Raw genomic sequence first — 17,713 nt, 5'->3', positions numbered from 1 at the left:
GTCCTAGATAAGACTCGTGTTTGTCACTCGCGACCTGAATAGGTACCACCGAACAATCGAGTGCAAGGCGAACAACAAGAGGATAACAAGGGAGTTCGCGAATCCAACTTGCAGGTCCAGCTCGCACAATCCGAGCAACGATCGCAACCCAAGTCCGCATATACGTAAGGTGCTCGCTAAAGGCCCAAGGCGCTCATAGAAAGGAGATTACATATTTTGCAAGCGACCCAGAATGAAACACGTGTCCAGCAGACCTAAAGCCCACACGAAATGTCAGTTTTAAAAACGATGGAGTTAAAACAAAATAGTATAAGGTCAAGTTCCGAGCTGCAATAGTATAAATAGGCTCCTATTGATAAGATAAAAGACAAAAATTACTTAACAAATTTTAAGAAATTATCCTAAATATCTTCTAAATATCAATATATATATTGAGAGTGATAAAAGTTGGTGTATATAAATATTTTGATTTGTATTCATTTGATAATTTGAAATCAAAATCTTTTCAAGCAGAATTAACTATGTCGATCGAGGACTGATTTAAGAGGGATTACAAAGTGTGAGGCATTAATTGATTTTACTTGGCGAGGGTACATTGCGGTATAAAATTGTTCTAAAAATAGAGGGCTTTTTGTAGACCATAAAGGTGAAGACATTTCACCAAATGGGGCGGGCAACCGTCTAATTTCTCTCCTTTTCTCCCAGGTTCCTTTCTTCTCTGCAACAAGGAAATTCATAAAAGGAAAAACCCAAAGTCATTGCTTTGTACAGCTAAAAGAATTAGGAAATAGTTTTTTTGAAATGAAAAACCATAACCAATAGTGGAAATAATAAATACATAGTGTGCATGTATATCAGTCGGATATATGAATTGAAAAAAGTGTAGGGTTTTCAGGGTGCAAGAACAGCAAATTAAAGGCAAGAAAAAAAAAGAAGAAGAATGGCAATGGCGACGACTAGAGCAGAAGATTTGATAGTTTACTATTCACCGAAAATGGTAACTGCAAAGGGCATATGGAAAGGTGACAACCCTTTGGATTATTCCATTCCTCTCTTCATCTTGCAGATGACAATCGTCGTTGCCACCACTCGCATCATGGTGTTCGTCCTCAAACCCCTGCGCCAACCTCGAGTCGTTTCCGAGATTCTCGTAGGTTACTTTAAGTTCCACCGCTCAAATTCATCCTAGATATTGCGTTGGTTATGTTTAACTTTAACTTGATTTGAACAGGGCGGAGTAATATTAGGTCCATCGGTGCTAGGAAGGGTTCAAGGATTTGCCAGCACAATTTTTCCCTCAAGGAGTGTGATGGTGCTTGAAACAATGGCAAACGTTGGTCTGGTTTACTTCCTCTTCCTCGTTGGTGTTGAAATGGACCTAACGGTGCTTCGTAAGACAGGAAAAAGGGCATTGGCAGTTGCTATTGGCGGCATGATATTGCCCTTTGTAGTTGGCATCTGTTTCACTATTGTTCTCCATGACAGAAAACCAAAATCTTTAAACACAGCCACCTACATCCTCTTGCTTGGTGTCACACTCTCGGTCACCGCGTTTCCAGTGCTAGCTCGAATCCTCTTCGAACTGAAACTGATTAACTCAGAAATCGGCAAATTGGCAATGTCTTCGGCTCTTCTTAACGTCATGTGCACTTGGATTCTTTTAGCATTTGCCATTGCAACTGCGGATAATGATGCAAAGTCCTTTGCTTCGCTTTGGGTGCTTCTTGCCAGTGTAGGTTTCGTTGTGGTTTGCATTGTTTTTGTTAGGCCAGCAATTACATGGATGGTTGGAACAACCTCAGAAGGGGAACTCTTGAGCGAATTTACTATATGCGTCATTCTAACGGGGGCTATGATCTCAGGTTTCATTACGGATGCCATTGGGACACATGCTGTTTTTGGAGCTTTTGTGTTTGGTCTCGTAATTCCCAATGGAGCCCTTGGAGTAGTTTTATTAGAAAAGCTTGAGGACTTTGTTTACGGACTTTTACTCCCTCTCTTCTTTGCTATCAGCGGGCTGAAGGCCAATTTTGCTTCTATCGATAGCGCTCGAACATTGGGCGTCTTAGCATTCATTACCTTCCTCTCTTGCGCCGGCAAGATAGCCGGAACTATGCTTATAACAATGTTTCTCCGGGTGCCATATAATGATGGATTTATACTTGGAGTACTCATGAATGCCAAAGGCCTCGTTGAATTGATTGTTCTTAACATTGGCAAAGATCGGAAGGTAGTGTACTTGTATGTTTTCCCTTTCATTGATCACCAATGTCACACCGGCAAGCCACTCTCATAATTCCTTCAGCCACTTCATGCTCACAGTTCCATATTATCCTTTTTAGGAGTCCATTTGACAAATTATGAACATTACTATTTAAGGAAATGAGAGCTTTATCGGTTGATCCATCATAACAATTGAAAAAGAAACACTGATTTGCAGGTCTTAGATGATGAATCATTTTCAGTCATGGTGATTGTAGCGGTGGTTATGACTGCCATCATATCACCCATTGTGGCAACCATGTACAAGCCAACAAGGAGTTCCGTGTCATACGAACGTCGAACACTTCAACGAGCACTGCATGATGGAGAGCTGCGACTGCTTGTATGCATCCACACCCATCGCAATGTCCCCGCAATAATCAACCTACTTGAAGCCTCAAACCCCACCGCCAAATCTCCATTATGTATCTACGTGCTCCATCTCGTTGAACTCACTGGTCATGCATCAGGGATGCTCATCGTCCATAACGCCCGCAAGTCCAAATACGTTCCCACAGCGAAGAACCGAACTCAAGCTCAATCGGACAACATAATCAATGCTTTCGAAAGCTTTGAGCAACATTCGAGCTTTGTCTCCATTCACCCACGCACCGCCATTTCCCCTTACAACTCCATTCACGAAGATATATGTAGCGTGGCCGAGGACAAACGTGTAGCCCTCGTAATCATCCCTTTCCATAAACAACAAACGGTGGATGGAGGGATGGAAGGGACGAGCCCAGCGTTCGGATCAGTTAACCAGAATTTACTAGCCAAGGCGCCTTGCTCGGTGGGCATTTTAGTCGACCGGGGCCTAAGTGGGTCAGCTCGGGTTGCTGCAAACGAAGTGTCTCGCCAAGTTTGTGTCCTGTTTTTCGGTGGTCCAGACGATAGAGAAGCTCTTGCTTATGGGTGGAGAATGTGTGAAAATCCAGGGATTTCTCTCACTGTGCTACGATTCGTTCCAGGTGCCAATGCAACACTCTCAACGATGCTGCCTACTGATGACCCAGACAACCCGAATGTGTTAACAGTGGAAGCAACCAACAGCTGGGAAAATGGGCTTGATGATGAATACATAAACGATTTCAGAAGCAAGAATGATGATGATGAATCTATCGTATACACTGAGAATGTGGTAAACAGTAGCGAGGAGACTGTTGCAGCGATTAGGAAATTAGACAACTACCATGATTTGCTCATTGTTGGGAGAGGACATGGCGTGATGTCGCCATTAACAACCGGCCTTACCGATTGGAGTGAGCGTCCGGAGCTCGGTGCGATCGGAGATATTCTAGCGGAGTCGGATTTTTCGTCCACCGTATCTGTGCTAGTGATTCAACAGTATATTGGGTCATCCCAACATGAATTGACTGGATCACCGCATAGCACATCTCAATCCGACGACGAGCTTATCCATCGCCGGACATGGTCACCAAAGAAAACTGATTATATTTGACTTTTAAATCTAGAATTCCAATCCATCCAAATTCCAATCAGCCTTTTGTATGTCTAAGTAGAATCAGTGTTGGATTATAGCATTACTGAATTTTTTTATTATTTTTTTTTAAGGTGAACTTTTTATTCTTAATTGATTTGGAAGTAGAATTTCATTGGCAGCTTTATTTTGTGCCATTCCCCCTTTTTTTTTTAAAGCATTAAAATAATTTTGCAAGAATAAATCTTTTGGTCGAAAGCATCACATACTTTGCTAATCAAAAAAAAAAAAAAAAGAAGAAAGGCATCACATAATTTAGGCAGCTTTTCTAAATTATTCTGTTCCATTTTATGGGAGCAGTTCACAATAATTAAATCGAACTAGAAAATATCTTACTACAAATGGACCCCTAATACTTTAATCTTAACTTTTCTTTATTTATTTTCTATTATTTGATAGATTGATCCTAATACCTAAGTTTGTAGCACCATTGAATCTGCCATTTCCCTTGCAATATTTAGCATCAAACAATATTTCTATTTTTTTAATATTTAGTTCATTCTTCAGGATTCTACTTTGGGCATTTCAATGTATTATATTTTTCCATGCGATCAATTTAGTAGTTTAATTAGTATATTTTTCCGTGTTTTGGATACCCGATTATAACATTTTATTTGAATGCTTATTATTGTAAATTTGTTAATTGTGTTTCATCTAACTTTCAACCAAGTGAATACAAAAATATTTTAATTATACAGAAAAACATTTTCAAAGCCGATAAATTATTTATGAACCTTTTCCACCACATTATCTGTGGTTTCTTTTTAATTATTTAATGATATTTTGTAATTATTTTCATGTCATTGATACAAAATTTTGATAATTTTTACTCCAAACCTAAAATTTTAAATCTCGAACCTTGATTCTTAAATCCTAAATAGCCCCTGAACTTGAAACCCAAACCTTGTACCCCTTGGTTTAGGGTTCATAAATTGGGGATTAGGGTTCAATATTTAGTGTTCATATATGGTTCAAGATTCGATGTTTGGAATTTAAGGTTTAATGTTTAAGGTTTATGATTTAGAGTTTGGATTTTAAGGTTTAGAGTTTAAGATTCAATATAAAAATATAAAAATTATGTATGAATGACATAAAAATTATTAAAATATCACTAAATAATTAGAAAAAAACCATGAATAATTAGTGAGTTACATTTCAAAACTACCCACTTAGCAATCAAACTCTTGATTAATTTACCCATTATATTCCACTTAACTTAGCATCATTAAAAGTTATCGCAATGTATTACTTTTCAAAATATAGAATTCATATATTAAATATTATTTTCATCTTATGAGTGTGGTAAATTACAATATAAGTAGAAATAATATAAAAATAGGGAAATTAGATGGTATATGTAGCGCGCATGCATGCCGACTATACGCTAGTGATGATAGTTCGAGGATATTATATGTATAATTTAATTAAAATAATATTTAATTATTTTGTAATTTTATTGTGATATTTTAAATGAATATTGGTTTAAATTTTTAAAAAGAATTCAAAATGATTATTTATTAAACTACTTAAATTTTATTTTAAACATAATTCTTTGTATAATATTTTAAATACATTTTATATAGGATTCTAAATTTAAATTAGTTTAAAAAGCTATTTTATTGAAAATATTATAAATATAAATAGTTTTAAATAATTTGAAAACATCATGTTAATAATTTTAAATTTCTATAAATTTTTACTAAAAATTGTAGTATGTTTTTCAAAAATATTAACTAATAATATTCTCAAAATATTGACAATGTTAAAAATAACTGTTTTTAACAGTTTTACCTTTTGAATTTATTAAATTGTTTATGGAAATATGTAAAATTATCTACAAAATTATTTATTTAAATAACATGATAATTGTATAAAATAAATTTTGATTTGCGATAACAAATCATCTTATATGAATAGTGGTACTTTGATTAATCATGCGACATCGGGATGGCATCAACAAGAACAAGCTAGGTAATTGGTCCTCTTTAAAATGATAAATTTCGTTTAACCTATAAAAAAATTTAAATATTTTAAGTTAATATGGTGGTAAGATTACTTTTCAACCCTTCAATATCGATACATTAATAGTTTAACTCCTTTAAATTTTATTTAATTTTAACTCTCGAAACTTTAAATGAATGTATTTAGATATGAAATTACCGAAATACATATATTCAAACCTTTATTTTATCTAAACATGGCATGTGCTATGTTATATTGTTATATTCTAAATTTGAGTTAAGCATGTCTTCTAATGGTTAAATGGGAAAAGGAAAATTTTGATTTTGAAAACATCAAATATGAATTTCACTAAAAACAAGTTTAGAATTTTTTTATTAAAATATTTAACGATTTATCAATATTTCTAACACGAGTTAATGGTAGAAGTCTTGGGTTTTTTCTTTTCGAAAAATCTCCGATTTTCAATAAAAAGGATAAAAGAGTTGTCATTTGAGTGAAACTTTTTGCTCCTATTTATAACCATATATCCTGGGAGTTAAGCAATACCATTCTTTAAGTCTTTTGTTTTTGGATTTAGTCCAAAAGTCAGTCTGTCTTTCCTTGTTTTAGTCCATTTCTTTGTTCATTTTGTTTGTTCTGCATGGCTCTCGGTGATGACAATAACAAAACCATGAATTATGTGATTACGGGTGACTTAGGTTTTTTCGGATGGGTGGTGAGATTTTATTTGATGAGGTTAAAAATAATAATTATTTGGATTGAACCATCATTGCATGGCACTCTTGAAGCAACTCCTAATTGAATATGGTATATTTAACTGATAATTTTTTAATATTTTGATAATTTTTCTTTTGAGTTTTTTTGTTCTTCTGCTTTTGTGGGTCTTGTTTGGGTTTTGTTGAAACATGAAACTTGCTTCCCTTGTTTATTTGTTTCCGGTATATTTGTTTACGGTATATTTGGTTGTTGGTTCCAGATAAGAGTATGTGAATAATTTGATTATTGATTTTCTTCAATTATGATTTTAATTGAAGGGGGAACTTGCTTAGTTGATTTGGTTTGAGAATGGGTTGATAATGACTTTGCTAAAGGTTGGAGTTTGAGTTGTTAGTATCGTTTGGATTATCGAGTTAAAGAGTAATGGTGCAAAGATTGAGTGATTAAAGTTTAAATTTGTAAATTTATTAATAGTTCAATGATTAATTTGTAACTTTTTAAAATTGAGTGACTAAAATATAAAGTTAGTATTAATTAAGTGAGCTTGGTGTAATTTACCCGATTATAAAAATAGAAAAAATCCTAAAAAGCAAAAATTAAATCCAATTCGAAGGGATTTTGACGTCCGGAAGAACACACATATAACCTCAATACTCTGCTTTCTAAATAAACGAAACAAAACAGTGAAACGAAAAGGCATAGAAAGAGCAGAGACTCAATAAAATACCCAACAAAGGAAAACATAAAATACTATTGGAAATTAAATAAAAGATTTTACTGAAATACGATGACGATAATATTTTTAATATCGCATTTTACTTCCGAATACAATGGGAAAGAACTTTTAAGAACAAAATATTTTTTTCCCCCAGATATTATATTCGGCTTTGTTTGAAGTTGTGTTTGGTTTCTTTTTGGGTTTTTTCCTTTTTGTGGATAGGCAATGATAAAAAATTTCTTTTACCTCTCAACAACAGTGCCACTTCACATTGTAAGTTCTCTCTCCCTTTTCTTTTTGCCAGTGGATTTTCTTTGTTTGAGTGAAGAACAAAGAGTACTTCACTTTTCTTCTATCTTTCTCTTCTCAGTCTTTGGGTTTTCAATTTGTTTGTGAATTTTGTGTGTGTGTGTGCGTGTCCGCGTGTTTTTCTTAATATGTGGGTTTTCATTGTTATCCAGCTTCATTTTATATACTTCTACTTTTTTCTTTTTCTTTTTTTTTGTGGGTGTTGGTGTTGCTATCTTCTTTTTTATTATTATTTCAGAATGAGAAAAAAGGGTTCAAATTTAAGAGAGATTTATATTGTAATTTTAGCCTTCAATCCATGTATTTTCTTTCTTTTTCCTTTATTTTGTTTGCAACCATATTTAGATTACAAAAGGCTTCATATATTTTGGTTTGCTTTTATTTCATATTTTCACTTAGTATATGTTACTTTCATTCTCTTTTTATAGAATTACGTTAGCTTAAACCATAAATTTGTGCGAAACTGAGTCGACTCATTTGATGGTGGGTTTTGGCTTTGGTTTTGTGATTTTGTGTTCTATGGTTTAATTGTTCTAATCTAATTAGAATTTTCACTAAATGGTTTCAGCTTCTCAGTGAAGTTCTTATTTGTGAACTGGTTCTAAATTTTTTTTAATAGAGGTCTATCTTCTTGCCGGAAATTAATGCTTTATTTTCTATGTTTCAGGTTTTAGTAGTCACAAATGGAAGCTGTTGTGACTTCTTTTCTGAGATGTTGACAAGCTGGAGTATCTAGTTCTAAGTATGGCCTGATTTTGCTTCTTGGTTGAATATAATTATGGCCTTTCTTTGTCGAGGTGCCCAGGGAAGCTCAACTGGATGGTGAATTCGAGATGTAGTAGTTCTTTTTGGTGAATTTTTTGAGCAGTTGCAGTAATTCTTGGGAAATGGTACCTTCTAGGCCTGGAAATTCAATTGGTGGCGCTCAATCTGGTTCTCCTGCACTAATGCGATCGAATTCTGCTATTTTGGGATCTCAAGGTGGTTCAATGCCTCAACAAGCTACATTTTCATCACTTGTCTCACCAAGAGTGCAGTATAACATGAATTTGCTAGGTAGCACAGCAAACGTTTCATCACTTCACAATCAGACTTTCGGAAATGGGGGTTCTAACTCTGATCTCTCTGGTGCTAGTGGTTTGCAGCAGAGAGGTTTTGATGCCACTGCTGAGTCTGATCCTCTCACCGCTGTAGCAAATGAGATTGGTTTTAATGCACCTCCTTCATCGTTCACACCATCAACCATTGCAAATTTTGGGTCATCAGGCCAAATTCCAAATCAGCAAATTACAAACTATGCTGGAAACCCTGAAATGTTAGATCAACAGCAATCTCAAGTTAGACAATTTGAGCCGCAAAAGTTTCATCAGGGTCAGCAGTCAATGCAGCAGTTCCCTCTTTCACAGAGTCAATCACTTCAGCAATTTCAATCAACCCGAGGAGAGTTAGGGGCCAAAAGTGCAGTCAAGTTGGAACCTCAGACTATAAATGATCAGGTTGGTCCCCAGCAACAGTTGCAGTCATTCCGGAATGTTGGACCAGTGAAGCTAGAGCCTCAACAGAACCAAGGTGGAAGAGGCATAGGACCTGTAAAGTTGGAACGTCAACAGTCTGATCAGGCAATGCTTTTGCAGCAGCAGCAGCAACAACAACAACAGCAGCAGCAGCAGCAGCAGTTCCTCCAATTGTCCAGGCAGTCTTCTCAAGCTGCTCTTGCACAGATGAATCTTTTGCAACAACAGCGTATGTTGCAGATGCAATATCACCACCAATTGTTGAAGTCACTTCCTCAACAAAGGCCTCAACTACAGCCACAGTTTCTGCAGCAGAATTTGCCTATAAGATCTGCTGTTAGACCAGCTTATGAACCTGGCACTTGTGCTCGGCGTTTGACTCAATACATGTATCAGCAACAGTATAGGCCTAATGTAAGATAATTTCACTTGTGGGATTAATTGTTCTTCTGGTGGTTTTGCTGTTTTCCTTGGTAGTAACACATGTTGTTGATGTAGGATAACAATATTGAATTCTGGCGAAAATTTGTTGCCGAATATTTTGCTCCTAATTCAAAGAAAAGGTGGTGTGTTTCGTTATATGGAAATAGTCGGCAGACTAATGGTGTTTTTCCTCAGGTATGTTGTTTAAAAAAATTGACTTGCACTTTAGTGTCCCTAGTGAGAGGAAAGAGAGAGGGGCAGTGGTTGGCGTGGAACACCCTTGGCACACTCCCTTCTGGGAATTCTAGCTTTGCTAAATGATGTCTTTGAGGAACACTGTTTGTTGTTTGAGGTGCAAAATGTCAATAGCTTATGCTATTCTAGAGAGCAGTGAGACTCAGAAAAAAGAAGAAGAAAACTATTAGATAAGGTGCTGCACCTTCCATTATAGCCCTGACCTTACTCAAGGATAAGTACGAAGAATTTGGTTCTCCTTGTGAGATATGTAGGTCTAGTGCTAAAATTTATGTGATTTTTGAACGACTTTATATGATCCCAAGCTGACAGTTTTAGAAGGTTGGGTTGGGATGTGATGATAATTTTCTTATGGATGTTAAGATTTGAATTTATATGCTTGGAGAAAGCTTAATTTTATTGTTAGAAAATTTAGTAGTATCTTGCAGACTGACAGAGGAGTTTGCTAGGATCTTGTTTGCCAATATTTTTTTTTTATCTCATTGGATTTTTGGCCAAATAAAATGATACTTTCTAGTTCCTACATTCTAGAATGCTCTGCGAAGTCTAAGCTTTGATGTGTTGCCACTGTGAAGAAATATTAGAAATTTAATTGCAGATTTTGCAGGATATATGGCACTGTGAAATATGCAACCGCAAACCAGGTCGTGGTTTTGGTATGTTATGTCTTTTACCTCTTCAACTTGATATTTTATGGTAATCTAATCATTCCTGCTTTAGTAGCTGATTGTATTTTATCACGTTAAATATGGAGCTATGTACATCTTGCCATTAAGTGAAGAAAGTATTCTATATTTTATGTAAATGGTCCTTGCTTCCTAATTAATGTTTTATCTAGTTCTGCATCTATGGATTGTAGGAAAATCTTGGAAATTATTATGATTCAATGTCTGTTTGTTTTCTGTCCTTTGGCAAACAATTAGTGGCAAAGCTCACATCTCCTGCTTATACATAAAGAATTTGCATCTGAATGCAATCCTTTGACATATACTTCTGATACCTGCTTTATTCAATATCCGGGCCTGCTTTGCATGAAAGAAGACACTCTACAAAATGAAATGGTGCATGCTACCTTCCTAGTGATTGTCTCTTTGGATATGCATCATATCTAGGTGCATGGGCTTCATTTAGAGCACGGATTCAGGATAAGTTGCATCTTCAATCTCTGCTCTTTGTCTGAGTCTTAATGCATCAGAGACACTAGGCTTCCCTATCAGGTCACTCTCAGGTGGATTAATAGATTTCTTTTACTTCGATTGCACTTGAACTGCCATGAAACGTTCTTATACTATGAATCAGTTGTAGGTAATGCAATGTTGCTTTGCTTCTTTAACTTTTCTATCCCCCTTATGTAAAAGTTTTACGAATATAAAAGGAAGGAGTAGACCGGTAGTACTATTCAAAGTAAAATGATCAGTGATTGTAAGGTAGAAGTCTATTTTCTTTGACTCCTTGAAGTTGCTTCCAACAGGAAACTGAATGTTATAAAGCTTGTAGAATATGTTATTTTCATCCATGGTGCAAAAGTTTATCTCTTTTTAATGAGGAGTTTGGCTTTCATTGAAATAAGTGGTTCATACTGAAGCATTCAAATATCTATCTTTAATTTCTAAGCAGCTGAAATCTAAGTAGAATTTCATTTGTCTTCTTTGATGAAGAATACAACTTGTGACTATGTGGGGAAAAGGTTTTAATATAACATGTCCCAGGTTGCACAAATTTACACATGAAGAGAGAGTAAATGTCAAATTCTTGCTTTTCTAACACACTCTCTATTTGCGCTTTCAGAGACAACTGTTGAGGTTCTGCCCAGATTATTTAAAATCAAATATGATAGTGGCACTTTGGAGGAGCTTCTTTATGTTGATATGCCGCGTGAATATCTTAATGGAAATGGTCAAATTGTCCTCGATTATGCAAAAGCAATACAGGAGAGTGTTTTCGAGCATCTTCGTGTAGTTCGGGATGGTCAACTTCGTATTGTTTTCTCTCCAGATCTAAAGGTTTGGAGATGTTAAATTCCATGTGCTAAAGTAAGTATAACTGCAGGAACATCTGTTTGGTTGACATTTTGTTTTTTCTTATCTTGTTTATACATTCTAGATTTGCTCTTGGGAGTTTTGTGCACGGCGTCATGAGGAGCTTATCCCTCGGAGATTGATAATACCTCAGGTATACAAAAGGATGCTTTATATGTCAGATGTAGATTTATGTGCTTAAGTAGTAGTCTTGCAGCATCCTTTCATAGAGTATTTATGAATGTAAGTTAACTTGACTTTATTTCTCCTTACTATCATGCTGGCACATTAAAAACCATAATTTATTGCTGAACAAGTTCCTCTCGTCTCCACTCTAAAAGAACATAGATTTTAGAAACAGGGATACAAGTAGTAGAAGGTGAAGGAAGATGTTTAAGAATCCCCCTTCCTCTCTCCTTTCTCCATTCCGGATCCTGAAAAGGAAAACTCTCTGTTTCCTTCTTTAGGGCGGAGTATATGTTTGGAGAGAACTTGAGCGAACTTGAGCATGTCATTTAAATTTTCCCCTCTGGTCTTTCTGTGATTTCTTTGCCTTATACTCTGAAGAGCATTCTTTTATAGATTCAATGAAGCCTTTACCTGATATGTGTTGGAGTAAAGCTGCATTTTCCTAGACTAGTATAACTAACTAAAATAAATTCCAGGTAAGTCAACTTGGAGCTGCTGCACAGAAGTACCAAGCATCTGCACAGAATTCATCATCCAACTTATCTGCACCGGACTTACAGACTAACTGTAACATGTGAGTTTTATACTCTTATTAGAGCAGTCTCTGTAATATGTTAATTATTTATTTGCAACTGTTATGAGGCATGCCTGAGGAATGGGGGCTGTGCCTATTCATGCTTCCTAGACTGGTTCTGAATTGAAAATCAGGAATTCTTTATTGCAAATCTTTTTGGTAGTACTAAGTATTGAGGGTATAAGGTGTTATCTGTGAAATGTAGAAATACTATACAGATGCCTGCCAGTTTGAAGTGAAGTATGATGCATTGACAAGGCCATATAATGCTCTATGTTATTGGTTTCTGTAGGGTAGTTAGAGGATAACACATCCATAAGATCGGTCTAGCTGGAATAGAGAAATAGAAATTTCATTTAAGAAAAGCTAAATATCCACAAGAATGGGTGGGTAGCGTGAAATAAAGTGAATTAAAAGAAGATAACATAAATGCTTTACTCGTGCAACAAAGACCTGGATGTTCTCATGCTCCCATAGGCGATTTGGTTCAATTAGGACGGATTAAAGGTATGTAAAGGATGATGTTGGGGAATTGATGAGAAAGGACAGGAGTCACATCTTTGGATCTTTCAGGGGTATAACCTTAGATCAAGTAGGCTAAAGAAAATAAGTAAACTTTTTGGAACTTTTTAAAAGACTTGGTAGGGTTGAATGTAGGTGATGGCTCGAACATGTTTGGAATTATTCCTCTGTTGTGTTACTGAATGGCATGTAAAGTGGTGTACTGAAGCATCCAACTGATGTTGATGTAGAAGTGGTGTTCTTGCTAAAAGACCATTTCATCTTTACCTCATTCACATATTTCATGCATGACCTTTTGTACATATGCATACTATTTGGTTTCACCTTAGTTTGTTTGCCAGTAACACGTGATTCTTGCAGGTTTGTTGCATCTGCTCGTCAATTGGCAAAAGCCTTGGATGTCCCTTTAGTTAATGATTTAGGGTACACAAAGAGATATGTACGGTGCCTTCAGGTACTAGAGACTTAAATATTATTTCCAATCATTATGAATTAAATAAAATTTAGTTCAAACTACATGCTACTCTAATGATTTTAGTTCAAATATAGGACAAGTTTTGCCATATAATTTATTTACCTTTTCTTGTGGCAAAGCCTGTCACATGGTATTGTATGACATTAACACGTGAAAGATCAAAATGCACAAAGTATCGTATTATTGTTCTTTCTTTTATCTATTTTTTTAAATAAAATTCTTTTATGTCTAGAAATATTGTGGTCTTTTGTCTTCTCTTTTTGTTGTATTATTGCTATCTTTATCTTATGTACGTTTTCTTTTTGTTATTTAATCCAAAGCCGGTAGTTAAACAAGATCTAATAATTGAATGAGTAAATGTGACAACTGAATCAAGCTTTGATACCTCTTTCTGTCCTGTTTTAGAGACAGGTAACTAGTTTTTAAAAGATAGAGAGACTTAGTGGTTTGAGATTCACGGGGTTGGTGATTTTACTTGATTGTACGGAATTCTATAACATGGAACTAGAGGGGACTGAACATTTAACGTAGTAGAATGGCCCTTTGTGGTCAGTTGGCTTGAATTCTAGGATTCCCTTTTGGAAAATAAATGGCATAAAAAAAGTTCATAAGTTCTAAAAACGCCTGTGGTAGTACTGGTAATCAGTACCCTTAGTTGTACATAGAAGCAGAGTGGTCTGTATGAGTAATTTTGCTGGAATCCACAAGTTTGAGAGTACAACAATGTGTTTTTCATTTATTTATGTGCAGGGAATGATCTGAACAAAGTGTGGAGTATAGAGATGGAATCGATAATGGGACTAAGTGCATGCTTAAACCTTAATCATTACATATATATGTGTATATTGTTGGTGATGTTTATTAGTCATTTCTTGTCATTTATAGGGACATAATTGAAAAACAAATTACTAAAAAAAATGAGTCTTACCATAATGGGGTTTAAATTGGATGGGATTTATAGGCCTTTCAATCAATGGAAATGATTAGCTGCAAAAATCTTTATATATATACATGCTATGTTGCAATGATCATTTATCATTAGATACTAATTTATCATCTTTAAAACCCCCTCCAAAAAACAAATTCTTACATGGGTGGTTGTCCATAAGGCCGTTACTGTTCTATGAGATTTAGACAAGATTATTATTCTTTCTTGTTATCCTACTTTAATCCTAGTCCACAAATTTACCTTCTGTGGCTGGTGTTTTCTCGGTTCTCATGTCATCTTACATGAAGCACAAATAGTTGATGGCTGGATAGCTGATTTGCAGCTTAGCTTAAGAGGAACTTTATGTTATACATACATTATCTGACTGGTATTCTCGAATTGCAGATATCAGAGGTCGTTAATAGCATGAAGGATTTGATTGATTATAGCCGTGAGACAAGGATGGGGCCAATAGGTATAGTTCATAAATTTTGATCTTTCAACATTTATGATCATTATTAATGTTCACTGCTTATTAAGAAAAGCATTCTCTTTGATCAATTGGTGGTGTGCTGATGCTATCCATCTTCCTGGCCTATATGAGCCCTAATAATTAGGTAGTCCAGCAAGAGACCTGGGAAGACATTATCTCTGGTTGTAATCCCCCTGCAAAAATCCAAAAGACCCTCAGTAAATGGAGGCACGAAATGATCCCCACCTGGGTCCAACACTTATCTTTGACACATGGATATGAAGATATGACCTCTAAGGATCCTCCAAATTCATGGAGAAACTTAGAAAAATCTAACCATACTGTTCAAGTAACATAGCTTTATAGTGTTCAAGAAGGTTGCCTTTAACTTATAATATGTTAAGGAATCAAATTTATCCTGGAAAGCTTGAAATGTCCCAAGTAGCATTATCATTGATCTTGTCTCTTTTCTCTTTTTGCCTCGAGACATTGGTAATTTTTCTTTATTCATTTTCAGAAAGTCTGGCCAAGTTCCCAACAAGGAGTTCCCCATCATCTGCACAGCATAGTTCAGCTCCGCAAATTGAGGAGCAACAGCATGTTACTAGAGAAAATGCAAATAATGATCCTCATTCAATACAATCAACTGTTCTGCAGCCTTATACAAGCAATGCTGTTGCCAGTGTGAACAACTCCCAGTGTGCAAAATCCACTTCATCTGCTTCCACCATTGTGGGGCTTCTTCGACAGAATTCCATGAATTCGAGGATTGAAAACCAGATGAACAATCCGAACAGTCCCTATGCCGGAACCCCGGTTCCAATCCCATCAGCAGGGTCCTCTACTTCTTTGCCACTAACTCAGCCCAATCCTTCTTCACCATTCTCTTCTCCAATGCCATCCTCGTCTAGTCTCCCTCCCCAAAGTTCTCATAATGCCTTGGGTACTTCAACTACAGCAAAGAGTGTCAATTCAGCGAATCCATCTGCACAGATTCCACCACAGCAGTCATCTCAGACAAGTGAGGTTGACCCAAATGAATCTCAGAGCTCTGTCGAGAAAATCATTCAAGAAATGATGATTTCATCACAGTTCAGTGAGACTGGTAGCATGGTCAGTGTTGGCTTTATGGAGAATGACTTGAATAACAACAATGGGCTTCCACAGGTGAGCGGCAGCTGCTTGATGGGGAATGGGTTTGTTAACAACAATTCAGGCATCGGAAGTGGAGGAGGATTTGGGAATATGAATGGAGGGGTGGGTCTTTCTCCCAATCCAACTGCTATGAGATCTACCATGGGGAACAACTCTATGAATTACACTGGAAGGGTGAGCATGCCATTGATGCCTCAAGATGCTATGAACCATCAGCAGCAAGAATTAGCTAACAGATTACTGAATGGGCTTGGAGCCGTAAATGGGTTTAGTAACCTTCAATTTGATTGGAAATCCCCCTAAATTAGCCTTGCTGACTATTTTTTTATGCATTTGCGGAGGTGTGTGGTGTTAATACAGAGTGCTTGTGCCATGCATCCTGGTTTTGCCTTTAGAGTTTGGAGTGGTGATGCATAGTTAAGAGGATTTCTTCAACCTGATACCTGTTAATAGAGAGAAGGGCAACATGTAACTCAGCCTTGGCGGTTGAATAGTTAATTGTTTACATTGCTTTTCTTTCCCCTCTCCACTATCTACAGTGTGCTGTGTCATGGCCAGCGTGTGAGACCCAAGAGTGGCAGCGGTACACACGAGAGTATTGGTGGCCATGCATGCGAGGAAGGTCTGCACGAGTGTCCTAATATGATTTGGAGGTGTTCCCAGTGCATTCAAATGGAACTGGGCTTGAAGCTTTCCGAGTATAGCTTCCAATCATTGTTCTCGTTCTGATAGAAATTTTGTAGTGCATGAATGAATGAATATAAATATTTTATTTTGTTAGTAATGAACGTGCTTGAGGAGAATGGCATATGTCAAATTTCAATCCTTCTGACATGAGGCATGTTCACAAGCTCAGCTTGAGGTTTCAAAATTAAGATATTTCAAGAGCTTTTAGGCAGTCTTTAGCTAGTTTTAAAGTTGGATCTTAGTTTTTCGAGGATGCTTTAAGAAGTCCGTATATTACTCGAATTATTGCACTAAACATCTTCCTGCCCGTGGAAAAGAAACTACATACGAGGCTGCTTAAACTTCCTTAAAAATAATAATTTAAGTATAGCTCTTGGGCTTTGCTGACTTTTTATAAAAGTTATTTAAAAGAATAATAATTTAATTAATTTTTTGAATTATTAATCAACCCTTTTATAATTATAATAAAATGTAATTTTTAGATGTATTTGGTTGATAGAGTTTAATTAATTATATTGTAATGCATCAGATTGTATATATTACATAATTTAAATTTCTTTTAAAATATTAATTACTATAAAAATTATCAATAATATTTCAAAAAAATTTAATATCAAATTATTGTATGTAATATGTTAGTCCAAAGAAGTAATCAATGATACAATTACTAATAAAAGTAACAAGAACAAATAAACATCATATGTATTTTATCTAATTGCTTTCATATCTATAACATCTAACATATATACTCTTTATTATTTGCCCTTGATCAATTTCTTCATCATCTAAATTGAAATTTGTATTCTTAAAATTATTATAATCTTCTTATTTCATGTATTTTTCAAAATATTAATCATATCAATTCAATTTCTGAATAAAATAATGAAGCATAAAACATGTAAACACGATTTAACTTTAAAACTTATATATTACAAATAATTGCATCTAAATGCAATGAGATAGAATATTTGAATTTGTGGATAAAGATGAAATGAATAAATTAAGGAAATGGTGTGTTGGAACTTGTTGCATGCA

The 17,713-nt window shown here is 35.5% G+C and overlaps 2 protein-coding genes across 4 annotated transcripts; both read left to right on the top strand.

Annotated features, from left to right (window-relative positions):
- Nucleotides 1-651: 651 nt before the first annotated feature.
- Nucleotides 652-3,837, top strand: LOC108471649 (cation/H(+) antiporter 15-like). Its single transcript, XM_017773235.2, has 3 exons — nucleotides 652-1,150; nucleotides 1,232-2,230; nucleotides 2,441-3,837. The coding sequence occupies exons 1-3, from the start codon at nucleotides 941-943 to the stop codon at nucleotides 3,719-3,721; spliced, it is 2,490 nt and encodes an 829-aa protein (XP_017628724.2). The 5' UTR covers nucleotides 652-940; the 3' UTR covers nucleotides 3,722-3,837.
- A 3,270-nt stretch (nucleotides 3,838-7,107) lies between these two features.
- On the top strand, nucleotides 7,108-16,794 carry LOC108473565 (transcriptional corepressor SEUSS-like). Of its 3 annotated transcripts, none has more exons than XM_017775224.2 (10): nucleotides 7,108-7,430; nucleotides 8,134-9,394; nucleotides 9,479-9,598; nucleotides 10,266-10,314; nucleotides 11,447-11,661; nucleotides 11,762-11,830; nucleotides 12,342-12,439; nucleotides 13,322-13,415; nucleotides 14,770-14,839; nucleotides 15,354-16,794. In XM_017775224.2, exons 2-10 carry the CDS (start codon nucleotides 8,354-8,356, stop codon nucleotides 16,292-16,294), a joined length of 2,697 nt encoding a protein of 898 aa, XP_017630713.1. In that variant the 5' UTR covers nucleotides 7,108-7,430; nucleotides 8,134-8,353; the 3' UTR covers nucleotides 16,295-16,794. The 3 variants fall into 3 exon arrangements, with proteins under 3 accessions (XP_017630713.1, XP_052877051.1, XP_052877052.1); XM_053021091.1 differs by having other exon boundaries at nucleotides 7,418-7,493; XM_053021092.1 differs by lacking the exon at nucleotides 7,108-7,430 and adding an exon at nucleotides 7,477-7,596.
- Nucleotides 16,795-17,713: the final 919 nt, after the last annotated feature.

Source organism: Gossypium arboreum, chromosome 11 (genome assembly GCF_025698485.1).
Source record: "Gossypium arboreum isolate Shixiya-1 chromosome 11, ASM2569848v2, whole genome shotgun sequence".
Classification (NCBI taxonomy): Eukaryota; Viridiplantae; Streptophyta; class Magnoliopsida; order Malvales; family Malvaceae; genus Gossypium; species Gossypium arboreum.
This window is presented reverse-complemented; position numbering and strand designations above follow the sequence as displayed.